Below are 15,522 nucleotides of genomic sequence, written 5' to 3'. Positions count from 1 at the left end.
AAGTCTAAACTCACATCCTTCCGTACTATTCGCTTGACTCTGACCCTTTTTCCTTGTCCATTGGCTACCGGGTTCTTCAATGTGTCAAAACAGCCAATCGCCTAGCCCCGTGGGTAAAGTCCTCCTTCCCCCCCGGGGGAGGAGCCAGAAGAGTGTACGGGGCCCAAGGCGCTTGCGCGGGCGCATGCTCCGCCGGTTAAAAGCGGATCCTTCTAGGAGGCGGTGTCGCAGTGTATGAATATTGATTACGCAGCGTCGCGCCGAACGCCCGCCCCTCTAGGTTGCCCGACGCTCGCAGCTCGCGCTCGGGCTCGCGATGGGGAAGAAGTCCCGGGCGGTACCCGGCCGTAGGCCTATCCTGCAGCTCTCTCCGCCAGGTCCGCGGAGCAGCACGCCGGGCCGGGACCCAGAGCCGGACCCCGACACCGAGCCGGACTCGGCGGCGGCGGCGGCGCCCAGCCAGCCAGCCCCGGCGGCGCCGACGACGACGACCGCGGTCACTGCCGCCGCGGCTCCGGACGACTCACCTTCAGAAGGTAAGCGTGCGCGAGGGGCCGCGGCGCCTAGGTGGGGCGTCCGAAACTCGAGCTCGGGGCTCGCGGCCTAGGCCTCTCGGGCGAGTCCTAGGAGGAAGAGAAACCCGGGCGGGCGGCGTCCGTATCCGAGGCCTTTTTGCGTGCGGCCTGCGGTGAGGACGGCTGTGAGCCCAAAGCTGCGGAAGGGGCGGCGGAGCCGTGTGCGCCCGGCCGGAGCCGACCCAGAGGCGCCATCTCTGGTGCAGGGATTGGCCCGGGCGCCCAGTCTGCTCAACGTCTATTCTTGGCTTTGAATAACTTACGGGGTAAATGTGAGAGTATGCGTTTCCGCGTCCTAGGCTTGGTGACCGTGGAACCTGCCGTTTCCTACACGGCATCGGCTTTTCCTTTTCGTTTTTGTTGAAATTGAGAGAGACCCTTTAGAAGTGAGCATACCATTTTTATTATGCCAGCTAAAATGTAAGTAACCCCTAGTTGGCAGGTTTCCCAAAAATCCCTGGAGAGGTGGTGTTTGTGGGTTCCCAAGTACTTGTGTTTATCCCTAGAATGGTACTTGGGTTAAGAATAACCGGACTGGGCTATACTGCAGGGGCCAGACGCCGGAAAAGCCCCGACCATTTCAGGTTTAAAAAACAAAAAAAAAATCACGTTGGGTGGCTCTTACGAAAAAAATGCTCTAGTTGTGCTTTTCGTAAAAGCCTTCTGGTAGCCTGGAGAAGATTTATTCTGTGTGTGTATTTTAACTTTGGATTATTTCAGATGTAATTTTTATATACGGTGTTTAAATTCTTAATGTTAAAGCCGCTAGGCAGATGGAAGATTCTAGTTATACTGGTTTTCTTTATTTGGGTTAGTGATGAGTTACAGCTACCCTGTTTTTAAATTGATGAAATCTAGACTTGAGAAGTCACAGATTGTTTTGTCACCTGTATAGTTTTTTCTGTGTTCCATCGTCTGACTGTAGTTTTCTTTTGTTTGCTTTTTTAAATCCAGATGAACAGGAGGTGGTGGTGGAGGTTCCTAGAGTTCAGAATCCTCCCAAACCAGTCATGACCACCAGGCCCACTGCCGTTAAAGCAACAGGTATAGTTTTTTTTTCATCTTTTCTACATTAGGATCAAACCGTGTTTGTATGTAGTGTTTTGATGAATGTTTCAGTGTTGCTAATTTATATTCCTCCCATAAAATGGAAATTTTAAATCTTTGTGAGGGCTTGTTGGTATATATACTTCAACCAATGTAAAATAATTTTTTTTTATTTATTTATTTATGGCTGCGTTGGGTCTTCATTGCTGCGCACGGGCTTTCTCTAGTTGCAGGGAGCGGGGGCTCCTCTTCGTTGTGGTGCACAGGCCTGTCACTGCGGTGCCTTCTCTTGTTGCGGAGCACGGGCTCTAGGCACGCGGGCTTCGGTAGTTGTGGTGCGTGGGCTCTAGAGCGCAGGCTCAGTAGTTGTGGCACACGGGCTTAGTTGCTCCGCGGCATGTGGGATCTTCCCAGACCGGGACTGAAACCCATGTCCCCTGCATTGGCAGGCGGATTCTTAACCGCTCTGACACCAGGGAAGTCCCTTAACCAATGTAAAATTTGCTGTTCCCTTTTCTCTGTACCCAAATTACTTTGTACTACTTTTTCTACTGATGCTATTTTGTAACTAGTTTTCTAGCTCCCCATTATCTTGGCATTCTTTAGGGACACCAACAGTGTCTTTTCATTGTGTTATTTCTCTAACACACAGCTTTGATTGGTACCTAGCAAATGTTTGTGCAGCTGAAAATTGCTCTTATTGATTATTTTTTAAGCATGAAGGAATATTTGCAGTGATGGTTTTGTAGACAAACCTGGGTTCAAATCACCACTCTAGCATTCATACTAAAACCTCAGGACATCATTTATCTGTAAAATAGATCTTACAGCCCTAAGTTATTTTGATGATTAAATTGAACAATATATATAAGTTTCTAACACAGCAAGTGCCAAGAATGTTAGTTTTCTTTACTCTTTATGTATCTTGAAAGATTAAAATATGTTTTGATACTAAATATTCTATAATTGGTAGTAATTTTATTCTTCTGAATTGCAGGACTTTTTGTACTATGTGACACCTGAAATAATAGATGCTTGTTCCCCCCTGCCCCGTATTTGCCACTTAAAAAAAAAGTATGGGTTGGAAAAGGTAAAACCACATTGTGAGAGAAATTTCAGAACTAGGAAATAGCATTTTGTATTTGTAAACTACATATATTATTACATTTGGGTCTTCTAAGGATTATGTGCAATGGATAGAATTTAAATGTTCTACGAGAAATTTCCTTGGTTGCAGTGTCAGTCAGCACTTCAGACCTTTGTGTGCCTTGTGAACAGAACTGTTTTCATTCTGTTCAGCTTCATCCTGCGGCATAAGAATATATCAGCTTTACACTCCATCCCTCCCCACTGCCATTGGCAACCACAGGTCTGTTCTCTATGTCAGTGAGTCTGTTTCTGTTTCGTAGGTAGGTTCATTTGTGTCATATTTTGGATTCCACATATAGGTGATATCATGTAGTGTTTGTCTCTTTCTGACTTGCTTCACTTAGTATGATGGTCTCTAGTTCCGTCCATGTTGCTGCAAATGGCATTATTTCTTTTTTTTTTTTTTTTTAATTGCGGTGCGCTGGCCCCTCACCGCTGCGGCTTCTCCCGTCGTGGAGCACAGGCTCCGGGCGCACAGGCCCAGCGGCCATGGCTCACGGGCCCAGCCGCTCTGCGGCTTGCGGGATCCTCCTGGACCGGGGCGCGAACCTGCATCCCCTGCATCGGCGGGCGGACCCGCGACCACTGCGCCACCAGGGAAGCCCCATTTTTTTTTTTTTTTTAATAACTGAGTGGTATTGCATTGTATATATGTGCCACATTTTCTTTATCCATTCTTCTGTCAATGGACATTTAGGTTTTTCAGATATTCTGTTTCTTCTTGACTCAATTTTGGTTATTAGCATCTTTCTAGGAATTTGTCTGTTTTAACAAAGTTGTCTGTTTGTTGCTATAATTAGTTCAGAATATTCTCTCATAATCTGTAAGGTCAGTTATGAAGTCCATTCTTTCATTTCTGGCTTTGGTAATTTGTGTCTTGTCTCTTATTTTTTTTGGTTAATATAGCTAAGTTTTGTCAATTTTGTTGGCCTTTTCTCAGCATCAAATTTGGTTTCGTTGATTATCTCTATTAATTTTTTTGTGTCATTGATTTCTGCTTTTAATATTTATCATTTCTTTCCTTCTATTTGCTTTATAATTGTTTGCTCATTTTTTCTAGTTTCCTATGGTGAACGCTTGAGTTGTTGGGTTGAGATACCTTTTTTCTTTTTTGACTTAAGGCAATAAATTCTCCTCTAAGCAAAAAAAAAAGAATATATCAGCTTTATTCATTTCTTACTTACTAGTTGGTATACGCATAGGAAAAAGTTTAACAAAAACAAAAGGGAAGCAATTTTCCATTATTATTTGCATGGCTTTGTGAAACTGTAGATACTCAAGAATTGATATATATATATGTATATATTTTTTAAATTAATTTATTTAATTTATTTTTGGCTGCGTTGGGTCTTCGTTGCTGTACCCGGGCTTTCTCTAGTTGCGGCGAGTGGGGGCTACTCTTTGTTGCAGTACACGGGCTTCTCATTGCAGTGGCTTCTCTTGTGATGCATGGGCTCTAGAGCGCAGGCTCAGTAGTTGTGGCCTACGGGCTTAGTTGCTCCACGGCGCCGTGGGATCTTCCCGGACCAGGGGTTGAACCCGTGTTCCCTGCATTGGCAGATGGATTCTTTAACCACTGCGCCACCAGGGAAGTCCCTTGATATATTTTTTTAAAGATGATTTTAGTTAAAGAATTTACTTTTATCACTATAAACATGCTGAATTTCTTTGCACAAAAATGAAATTTAAATGAAATTTAAATTTTAAGTTATTAAAGTATGCTTTTATAATATAGTAGAGAAGCATATGTAGTATTTTTATGCTAACAGATATTACGGTAAATGCATGTGAAATTATCTAAGGGAAAATTTAGAATAAGTTCTGTTAAATTAGGCCAACAGACTACCATGATAGTCAACAGTATTTAAGCATCTTCTAGAAAAGGGTATTTAATGTGGTTCCATAGATGAGTGTCAGACATCTGTGAATCCCCTGAAATTGCACACTCAAATGTGTCTTCCTGAGAGAAGGTCCACAGCTTTTATCATTTTGATTGTTAATAGCTTTCTGTGACCAAAAGAGTTAAAAATCACTGTTCAGTGTTATGAGGAAATAGAGTTTCTAAGGGGCATAAGGCACAGTTACTGTTTGAAGCTTATCAGGAAAGTAAAGTATATATCTAAGAAATAAATAATTTACTGCCCGATATCATTAGTTAATTTGCAAATTGTGTGGCACCATCCATTAGAGGTAAGCATATTGAGGTTTGAGGAGTCAGTACTCCTCAAAAAAGACTGCTAAGGACTGGCTCTGAAGATTGGCCTTGTTTCCTCTGGCTTCATTTAGCAACAGCTTCTCAGTAGTAGTCTAGAAGCCTGGTCCTGTGAAGCTTTTGGCTTTCTAAGATTATGCAATTTTGTATAGTATTGTGAGATTTTTTTTTAGTGTTATTCTAAATGCATGGCTGTTTTTATTAATGTATAGACTAAATTTTCAGAGATGTAATTAGAACTTGTTTCATGACTTGATTTTATCTTTTATTCCTTTAGAGTTACCTTTTGTCCCCTTAACATCATTTTATGTAATCCCATAATGGTCTGATTAATCATAAAGTGATATTGCATCTGGCACTATGCTGTAATTTGCTTTTCCCGTCCCCTGTTTGAGAGCATTTGAGTTGTTTACAGTTTTTGGTTATTTAAATAAAAGCTTTGTGCAAAAAAATTTTTGTAATTATTTCTTAGAGTTATATTCTCAGAGATGAGATTATCTAGCTATAAGAAACTTTGAGAGTTTTGTAGTTCTTGGTATATGTTACCAGATTGTTCTTAAATATTGTATCAGTTTATGGTGTCTCTAACAGTATTAAGTATGTGTCTTTCCCCCAAATGCTGCGTTTAATCGTTTTCATTTACTTTGCTATTTAATTGTCATTATGTTATCAGGAGTTTGGAAGAGGTTTTAAGTGTGTAATATGAAAAGCTCTGAGTTGAAGAGAAAAAGACTAGGTGGAGCCTTGGCTAAACCTTTTTTTAAAAAATAAATTTATTTATTTTATTTATTTATTTTTGGCTGCATTGGGTCTTCGTTGCTGCCCGCTGTCTTTCTCTAGTTGCGGGGAGCGGGGGGCTACTCTTTGTTGCGGTGCGCTGGCTTCTGACTGCGGTGGCTTCTCTTGTTGCAGAGCACGGGCTCTAGGCGCACAGGCCCAGTAGTTGTGGCACACGGGCTTAGTTGCTCCGCGGCATGTGGGATCTTCCCGGACCAGGGTTTGAACCCGGGTCCCCTGCGTTGGCAGGCGGATTCTTAACCACTGCGCCACTAGGGAAGCCCTTGGCTAAACCTATTGCCCTAGAGACCCACTCTGAGCCTGGGGAATTACCCCTGCTTGGGAATTTTGTAGTCAAAATTCCACACGGCTCACCTGGTTGGAACCTTTTATCAAAAGATATAGACTTAAAGAACTAAGGCCAGTGATTATTATTGTCTCTGAACTAAGAAGTGTGTTTATATAAAAATATAAATTTCCCATCCTCCGCCTTCCCTGAAAAACCCATCAGTGCTGAATACTAAAATGCAGATTTTTTCTGTACAGAAATGTCTGATGTAGTTCTATCTTTATCTCTTGTTCAGAAAACGTGGAAAATTGACTGGTATGACCCCACCCCCAAAATGAGATATAATATATTTGGTAACTGGAAAATGGAGATACTGTGAAATATCCATTTAAGAATCTTCCTAATCAGTTTAAAATAATATTTTGGAAATTGATAGTGTAACAACTTAGCTATATACTAAAAAAATAATGAGGGTCAGATTTATGTGGCTAAAACGATGAATGTGAACTTTTGTATGATAAATGAAGCAATTTGTGTTCATGTTTAGGTGAATCCATGAATTTGTTTACAGAATTATGACAGAGAAAACTAGGTTTTACCTCCTGATAAATCTGTTCAGTTACCAAGGCACTGGAAAATTTAGTCTTATTAATAGCTGCAAAGTCTAGCTAGACTTAAATATTTCATATACCTATTATAATAAAATGATATATGAAGAGGGTATATGCTCACTTAATTGTAACATTAGAGTAGCCACAGGTGATACAAAAGGAAGTGGCATAAACATTGATCAACTAGTAAAAAAGTGTATCATTTCAGTTTTTTTTTTTAAGAAGGAAATTGCACTGCAGCCTCACAGAGGCCATGCCTAATACCATTTGAGTGGGAATTTTGGTTTTAGCTGGGTTTTTGTTTAGCTGGGTATTTGTTGCTAACCTAGCATGTTAGGTTCTGTTTTAATTTGTCACTTCTTTTTTGAGGAAAAAAAAATCATTGAAAAAGAGCTTTGTTTTTCACTTTGAAAATCTCCTTGTTTCATTTACTAAACCCTAATTGGTTTACTTGTTTGAGATGGACACGTAAAACAACAAATTCTAAAGTCAGGATATACTATGTGTTATTTTGACAGAGGGAGTATGAGGTTGAATAATTGAGCATATATTTTGAAAAGGATGTCAAGTTGCTATGCAGATTGATTTTATTAGCTCTAAGTGCATAGTCAATTTGTACCTCTTTTTGGTAGTTCATTGAAGACTTTTTTGAGGTTCTACAAGTAAACTAAATGGCTAAAGAATCATATTTTCTCTTGGATACTTCCTAGGACTTTTTGACATTGTTATAAACGTTGCTTACCTTTTTGTTTCCAGGAGGTCTGTGCTTACTTGGTGCATATGCTGACAGTGACGATGAAGAGAGTGATGTTTCAGAAAAACCAGCACAGTCTAAGGAAGCAAATGGAAACCAGTCAGCTGATATTGATAGTACATTGGCCAACTTCCTAGCGGTTAGTGGTGCTTTTGTTTGGGTTTTTAGTTATTGAACACTTTGGGATCTGAATTTCAAGTGGTTAGCCTACTTGTCAGTCTATGTCTGTCTCTCCTCCTTTTTTTTTAGTCTCTCCCCATCTCTCCTCTTTTTGTGACAGTTGTAAGGAGAAAAATGGGGAAGAGGAGGGTTTTTTTTGTTTTGTTTTGTTTTTTCAGTATGCGGGCCTCTCACTGTTGTGGCCTCTCCCGTTGCTCCGGACGCGCAGGCTCAGCGGCCATGGCTCACGGGCCCAGCCACTCTGCGGCATGTGGGACCTTCCCGGACCGGGGCGCGAACCCGTGTCCCCTGCATCGCCAGGCGGACTCTCAACCACTGCGCCACCAGGGAAGCCCAAGAGGAGGGTTTTGACTTGGGAAGCTGAGACTTAAGCTTCTCAAGTCAAAACCCTGTGTGTGTGGGATTTTTTTTTTTTTTAAGTGATGGCCATTTTTCTGGTTTAATGTGATTAATGAGTTTGTCACTGTTTTCATTCTAAAGGAGATTGATGCTATAACAGCTCCTCAGCCTGTAGCTCCTGTAGGAGCTTCTGCTCCACCTCCAACTCCACCTCGGCCAGAGCCAAAGGAATCAACATCTGCCCTTTCTTCCACCACCCCAAATGGGACAGACTCAACCCAGACTGCAGGGTGGCAGTATGATACTCAGTGTTCACTGGCAGGAGGTAAACTTGATCCTTTGAGTTTTAAAGAAATCTAAAATGTAGTTCTTAAAGGTGTCCTAGGCATTGAGGTTCCCAAAGGTGAAAGCCTGTGTGCTTTAGCCCCAGGCTTTAGAATTCCGGCTTCTTAAATACAGTATTTAGAGAATGAGAACGGCTAGGGTATATTTTTACCTACTGAAAGATAATTGTTTGCCTTTTAACCAGTAGCAGATTATGCTCGGTAAATAATAAAAGCCATTATTTTAAAAAGTATTTTGGGGTTCAGAATACATTTTTCAACTATCAAACTGCTTTTTTAAACCATGTTTGCAAAGATGACTGAGGAGGGGGGAGTGGCCCCCCCAGGGAACATTTGACAGTGTTTGGATTTCTGGCTGTCACAGCAGAGGGTGGTAGTGGATGGTGAGGGGAGGGTTTACTGCATCGGCTGGAGAGAGGCAAGGATGCTGGTGAACACTACCTCGGACTGCCTCCACAACAGAGAAGTGCCCTGCCCAGTTGTTAACAACCTAACAGTGTTAGGTTGTTATAGCTTTAGAGTTGACTTGAGATAGAAGGTCAGAGTTGTGTGGGAATACGTGCTTCTTAAAATTTGTTTCATTTTCTTCTAGTTGGAATTGAGATGGGAGATTGGCAGGAGGTCTGGGATGAGAACACAGGATGCTATTATTATTGGAACACACAAACAAATGAAGTGACTTGGGAATTACCCCAGTATCTTGCCACCCAGGTGCAGGGATTACAACATTACCAGCCCAGGTAAGAACAGACTTGAAAAAAAAGTTACTAGAAGGAAATCAGAGTCTTATCTTTTGCTGATAATATTTGCCTTCTGTTTCTCTTGCTAAGTATATTTTTTTTAGTTCCGTAACAGGTGCTGAAGCTAGTTTTGTGGTAAATACAGACATGTATACTAAGGAGAAAAATATTTCAGTTTCCAGTAGTAAAAGTGCACCAGTCATAACCAAGCGAGAAGTTAAAAAGGTCAGTGTTACAACTTAACTCATCTGCTTATTTTCACATCTAAAGAACTTGAATGTTACTCTGTCGCAGGTATATAAGCCTTCTGTTAATATTTTACAGCATAGATGTGAAACAGTATAAATTTTGTTTCTTAAAGTTTTACACAATCTGTGTCTGTTTATTATATGGCATTTATAGCAGTTACCCAGTTCAGTGGTGCTTTTGGAGCTTTAGGGTGCAATAGAGGCTCCTTGAGTCGTTGTGAAGGACATGGGAGCAGCCAAGCAGGCAACGCTTCGGGTCCCCTTCTCTGCTTCAGAATAGTTGTATTTTGGGATTCCACCTTTTTTTTTTTTTTTTTAATATAAAGATTGGCGACCTTAAAAACTACTACTAATAAAACTTGACCATTTTTGTAATCTCATCAGTAAGAAAAGTAAGTTGTACTCTACAGAGAGAATGTGTTGAATTTTAATTTATCTTGAATTTTTGAATGATGACGGAGTTGTATCAAAAAATGCTTTTACAGGGCTTCCCTGGTGGCGCAGTGGTTGAGAGTCCGCCTGCCGATGCAGGGGACACGGATGGGTTCGTGCCCCGGTCCGGTAAGATCCCACATGCCACAGAGCGGCTGGGCCCGTGAGCCATGGCCGCTGAGCCTGCGCGTCCGGAGCCTGTGCTCTGCAATGGGAGAGGCCACAACAGTGAGACGCCTGCGTACCGCAAAAAAAAAAAATGCTTTTACAGAATAAGTTCACCTTTACACCTGTAAGAGGGAGGTAGAATAAATATCCCAGTGGAGGAGGTAGACACTTTAAATGTAATCACACATTTCATTTTAGAAATATTTCACTTTCCTCTGAATCACCTTCACAGCATATTTGTGAAGTTATCTCATCATACAGAAGAGGAAGATGAAGATTTATCCAGTCATATGTTGAACTGGCAAGATTCTGATCTTATTTAAATCTGCCTCTGTTTCTTACTAGTCTGCCTTTTGGTGTACAGAGAATAGAAGAAAAGATATGTTTGAGTCCCACCCAGAACTGTAATACTGCCTTCCTAAAGGAGCAATGTTTCCATTATACATCTGTAAAGAAAATGGTACAAGCATGTACACTAATCTGATGGGAGTCAGTGGTTTTTAAGAATATCCAGTGACTGAAAATTATGGTCGTTTTTATTTTTATTTATTTATTTATTTATTTCTGTGGTACGCGGGCCTCTCCCTGTTGTGGCCTCTCCCGCTGCGGAGCACAGGCTCCGGATGCGCAGGCTCAGCGGCCATGGCTCACGGGCCCAGCCACTCCGCGGCATGTGGGATCTTCCCGGACCGGGGCACAAACCCGTGTCCCCTGCATCGGCAGGCGGACTCTCAACCACTGCACCACCAGGGAAGCCCTATGGTCGTTTTTAACACGAACAATTAAATGTACTGTATATTTAGGTGAGATTTCTTTGAAAGTTAAGCGAAATTATTTTATTCTTTACAGGAAGTGAATGAAGGAATTCAAGCTCTGTCAAATAATGAGGAGGAGAAGAAAGGGGTGGCAGCATCACTGCTTGCTCCTTTATTGCCTGAGGGAATAAAAGAGGAAGAAGAGAGATGGAGAAGAAAAGTAATTTGTAAAGAAGTAGAGCCAGTTTCAGAAGAGAAAGAAACAAGTACAACAGAAGAAGCAACAATAGTAAAGCCACAAGAAAGTCTGTTGGACGGTGTGGAAGACCCTACTCAGGAGGATATTTGCAGTGTTGTTCAGTCTGGAGAAAGTGAAGAGGAAGAAGAACAAGATACCCTGGAGCTGGAGCTGGTTTTGGAAAGGAAAAAAGTAAGTTTTTGAAGTTCTGTTAGATGTATTTTCTTCCTTCGGAACTGTCATACTCTGGGATTGCTGTGCTCAATTTACAGCCATCGTTGGGATTTTGTTTTTCTTATCCTTTCACCTAGATATGCTTATGTAATAAAAACTTGAACTATGGAGTTGTAGTTCTTTTGGTCCCTGATGATGCTTTTGGTAGTTGACAACCAATAAAGACTAACGTTGTTATGATTTAAGGATAGATACAGTAAGTAATGTATATCTTTGGTTTAGCTTCTTAACAGACAAACATTGCGAATTCTTGTGATAATTTGGTTTTTAACCCAACAGTTAAAGTACAAGTTGACTTCCAGTGATCACCTGTGGTATTGTGTGTATAGTTAAGTGGACCTTATGGGAATTCCCTAGCAGTCCAGTGGTTAGGACTTGGCGCTTTCACTGCCTGGGCCTGGGTTCCATCCCTGGTCAGGGAACTGAAATTCCACAGACTTCTATGCGGCCAAAAAAAAAAAAGGAAAAAGAAAAGTGGGCCTTGTGGGAAGATAACAGGAGAATTTAAGAGGAACCCATTATTTCATGTGCTTTCCTTCTAAGATAAATGGTCCACAGGAAACTTTCTGATTGAGAAGTTGATTTTTACTTATTTTCTGCCCTGATTTTTATTGGAACAGTTTTATCTACTGCTGCCTTGAGTATATACGAAGCAAAGTCTTAACAGGTGTTATAGCAGTAAATCACTTTGAAGCTTCCCCCTTTTGAAAAATTTGAAGCTGTGGAGAGGGACCAGCGAAAGTTGAGCTTTATCCTTTGTGTACATGTATTAGAAAATTTGTTCATGGATCTTTAGAACCTATACCCTTTAAATCAGTATTTGTTAACTGTAATCATGAATAAACATTTATTGAGTAACAATAGGATTTGGAGCATAATGATCAATCCTGATGGAAAAATGTATTAAAAAATACTTATTGTCCTCAAAGGATTTAAATTCCAAAAACACATGGCTGTCATTCTTGCTACTCACACAAATAAATGTTGGTAAACAGTTAATTCCTGTTCGTCGTAGGCAGAGCTGCGAGCCTTGGAGGAAGGAGATGGTAGTGTGTCAGGGTCTAGTCCGTGTTCTGATATCAGCCAGCCAGCATCTCAAGATGGAATGCGTAGACTTATGTCTAAAAGAGGAAAATGGAAGATGTTTGTTCGAGCTACCAGTCCAGAATCTACCAGCCGGAGTTCTAGCAAAACTGGACGAGAGACTCCAGAAAATGGAGAAAGTGGTAATGTGTGCTTTAATTAAACTTGAGAGTTGAAAGATGTAGAGGAGAAATCCCTCTTACCCTTTTCTGTTTTCTCTTCAGCAAATAGAACGATATAGCACTTTTACCCTTTTAGGAAATGCGGGGAAGGAAACTTCTGCCTTTTCCTGCTCCACCTCTAGTGGAGCAGTAAGAAATTGAGAGGCTAGAATCCATCGGGCTGTGTATTCACTACTGATTCGGGATAACTTCTCCCTCAAAAACAAAAAAATGAGATTGGGTCTCTCCCCCCCTTTTCTTTTTATCACTCACTACGGTAATTGTGATAATCTGCATAAAGACCGTGGATTCTCTTTATCTCTCTATTACCAGTTGGTGAACACGGCAGGCAAAGCCCACCTCTGGCAAACCCAGCCTCATCTTCCCTCTCTGTGTACAAGTTGTCCAGCCTTTGGTTGGGTGTGTAGATAGTCTGGTACTGTCATGAGGACCCAAGTCATCTTCAGGGTAATACAGAGGAGAACCTGCTGCATTTTTGCAGTCTGTTACCAGAACTAACTAATTTTAATCACCAAACCTTAGTTGAGTGTACCAAGCAGAAGGTACCTTATAGGTTACAGTTTAAAAATAACAAGTAAACAAAAACACAGGTAATAAATAAATGCAAACATCCTTGAATTTTTCTTTCCAATCAACCATATAGAAGAATATGAAGTAGAATTCTAAAAGTGCCCCTCCCCCTTCATCTTTTCACTGTTTTCATGCCCTACCCTGAGGTCCATTTTCTTTATTTTTTTATCTACATATATTCTTCTAGACCTTTTCCTCTTTTTTTATATACGTTGGTGGTTTTGTATGTGTATGTGTGTAATGTGCATATGTAAATTTTACCATAGGTGAGATTAACCATATGGATTGTTAGACATACTTTTTTGTTTAACAAGGTCTTGAAAATTGTTTTTAACTACTGAGTAGTATAGATGTCTTCATTTAACTCTTTCCCCATTGATGGACATTTGTGTCCTTGTTTCACTCTTAGAAGTAATATTACATTCATTTTATCCCAAAAAAGTATAAATATTAGCCATTCAAATATCCATCAAAAGAGTAGTGGATAAATTGTGATGTATTCTTCCAGTTGAATACTAAGCAGCAGTAGAAGATGAATGATCCATTGCTATATGCAGTAACATGGATGAATGTCAGGAACAACAATGTTGAATTTAAAAAGCCACAGAAGAATGCATATGTTAGTGCTGCATGTATATAAGTTGAAAACTAAGCAGAAATATTGTGCTTAAAGATCTATCCATGATGAAAGTAGAGGCATTTACCAACACCATCAGGGTGTGTCTGGTGCGAACGTGTTGGGGGAGAGGCACAGGGAGCTTCGAGGCGTTATTAATAGTCTTCTGTTAGGCTGGGTTGTAGTTACTTGAGTGCTCATGTTTTTTAAATATATTATGCTCATTAGTTAATGATACTATGCAATTAAAATAATGCTCTAGTAAACACCTTGGTACATCTGTCTTTATGCAGATTTTAGTACCATTATAGTATAGATTCCCAGTGGTATATTGCTAGGTCAAGGGGTATGTGCATTTTCATTTGATAGATCCTGCCTAACTGCCCTCCAAAATAATCAAGTCTTAGAGCTCTAGCAGTGCTTAAAATTGTTAAATTCTTAAACCTGCCATCAACTGTAAGATGTCTAATATACCAATGAACTATAAACTAGTAAGTGAGAGAGTAGAAAGATTTGGTTTTAGACAATATGAAAATGCAGAAGGAATATTAATGATCAAATAAAAAGAACAAGGCCATTGTATGAAAAGGTTAAGTACTTAATACAAAATTTTAGGCTAATGAAAGCTGTTGAGAGTGATGTTAAAGTCACATTTCTTCTCTAGATCAAATATTAACCAGCGTTAAGAAAAGGTACTCAAATTTGTTTTTAGTCTGTGATCCTCCAGAGAGATTGATTTACATTGTATATGTGGATTCGTTTGGTAAGCAGGTGTTAAGCAAACATAACAAAGAGTTCATATCTTTTAGTCCATTTAAGTATGTGGTAAACCTACCTATTCTTTTTTGGAGATTCCCACTACCAGCAGACAGCACCAACCAGAAGAGTAGGTAGGTCCAATAAAGGCTGTCTACAGGTGTTAACCAGTTCAGGAAGGGAGTTATTTGGTATTTTAATATGCTGCTCTGGTCTTGAAAGCCTTTTTTTTTAAAATAAATTTATTTGTTTTTATTTTTCGGCTGCGTTGGGTCTTCATTGCTGCGCATGGGCTTTCTTTCATTGCGGTGCACGGGCTTCTCATTGCAGTGGCTTCTCTTGCGGAGCACGGGCTCTAGGCACATGGGCTTCAGTAGTTGTGGCACGTGGGCTCAGTAGTTGTGGCTCGCGGACTCTAGAGGGCAGGCTCAGTAGTTGCGGCACGCAGGCTTAGTTGTTCCACAGCATGTGGGATCTTCGCGGACCAGGGCTTGAACCCGTGTCCCCTGCGTTGGCAGGCGGATTCTTAACCACTGCACCACCAGGGAAGCCCTGAAAGCCTTTTTATCAAAACTCATTTGATAAAGAACCGTTAGATATTCTAGCTTTTGTAAATAATTGAAGCCATGATTTTCTGGAAGAGAAGATTAGAAAAGATTAATAGATGAAGGAGGAAGGGAAAGCAGAAACTTCTTGGTAATGTGGTAAAACAAAGTAAATCATGTATATAGACACATTTTAAGAAAGGTGATTATAGGGGCTTCCCTGATGGTGCAGTGGTTAAGAATCTGCCTGCCAGTGCAGGGGACGCAGGTTCGAGCCCTGCTCCAGGAAGATCCCACATGCCGTGAAACAACTAAGCCCGTGCGCCACAACTACTGAGCCTGCGTGCTGCCACTACAGAAGCCCGCACTCCTAGAGCTCGTGCTCCACAACAAGAGAGGACACCGCAATGAGAAGCCTGCACACCACAACGAAGAGTGGCGCCCGCTCGCCACAATTAGAGAAAGCCCGTGTGCAGCAATGAAGACCCAATGCAGCCAAAAATAAATAAATAAATTTATTTTTAAAAAAAGAAAGGTGATTATAAAGGATTAAATTTTTTGGCTCTTTAGAGACAGTAGGTTGATAAGTCACTAGGGCTTCCTTAATATGTAAGGAGAAAACAGGCAAAGGAGAGCACTAATAACTTTCAGATACTTGCTACAGGGTAAGAAAATGTA

The 15,522-nt window shown here is 40.9% G+C and overlaps 1 protein-coding gene across 1 annotated transcript in view; it reads left to right on the top strand.

Annotated features, from left to right (window-relative positions):
* The first annotated feature begins 282 nt into the window (after positions 1 to 282).
* FNBP4 (formin binding protein 4) overlaps positions 283 to 15,522 on the top strand; it is a 37,511-nt gene continuing 22,271 nt past the window's right edge. Inside the window, exons 1-8 of the mRNA XM_029207063.1 lie at positions 283 to 536; positions 1,530 to 1,619; positions 7,417 to 7,553; positions 8,075 to 8,258; positions 8,870 to 9,017; positions 9,122 to 9,242; positions 10,715 to 11,050; positions 12,108 to 12,318. Coding sequence (XP_029062896.1) covers positions 317 to 536; positions 1,530 to 1,619; positions 7,417 to 7,553; positions 8,075 to 8,258; positions 8,870 to 9,017; positions 9,122 to 9,242; positions 10,715 to 11,050; positions 12,108 to 12,318 — 1,447 coding nt within the window. The 5' untranslated portion in view covers positions 283 to 316. The remainder of the gene's footprint in view (positions 537 to 1,529; positions 1,620 to 7,416; positions 7,554 to 8,074; positions 8,259 to 8,869; positions 9,018 to 9,121; positions 9,243 to 10,714; positions 11,051 to 12,107; positions 12,319 to 15,522) is intronic.

The sequence above is a fragment of the Monodon monoceros genome, unplaced genomic scaffold (genome assembly GCF_005190385.1).
Source record: "Monodon monoceros isolate NGI ecotype Baffin Bay Population unplaced genomic scaffold, NGI_Narwhal_1 Super_Scaffold_7, whole genome shotgun sequence".
Lineage (NCBI taxonomy): Eukaryota > Metazoa > Chordata > Mammalia > Artiodactyla > Monodontidae > Monodon > Monodon monoceros.
The sequence above is the reverse complement of the archived record's forward strand: the minus strand, read 5'-3'. Positions and strand labels throughout refer to the sequence as shown.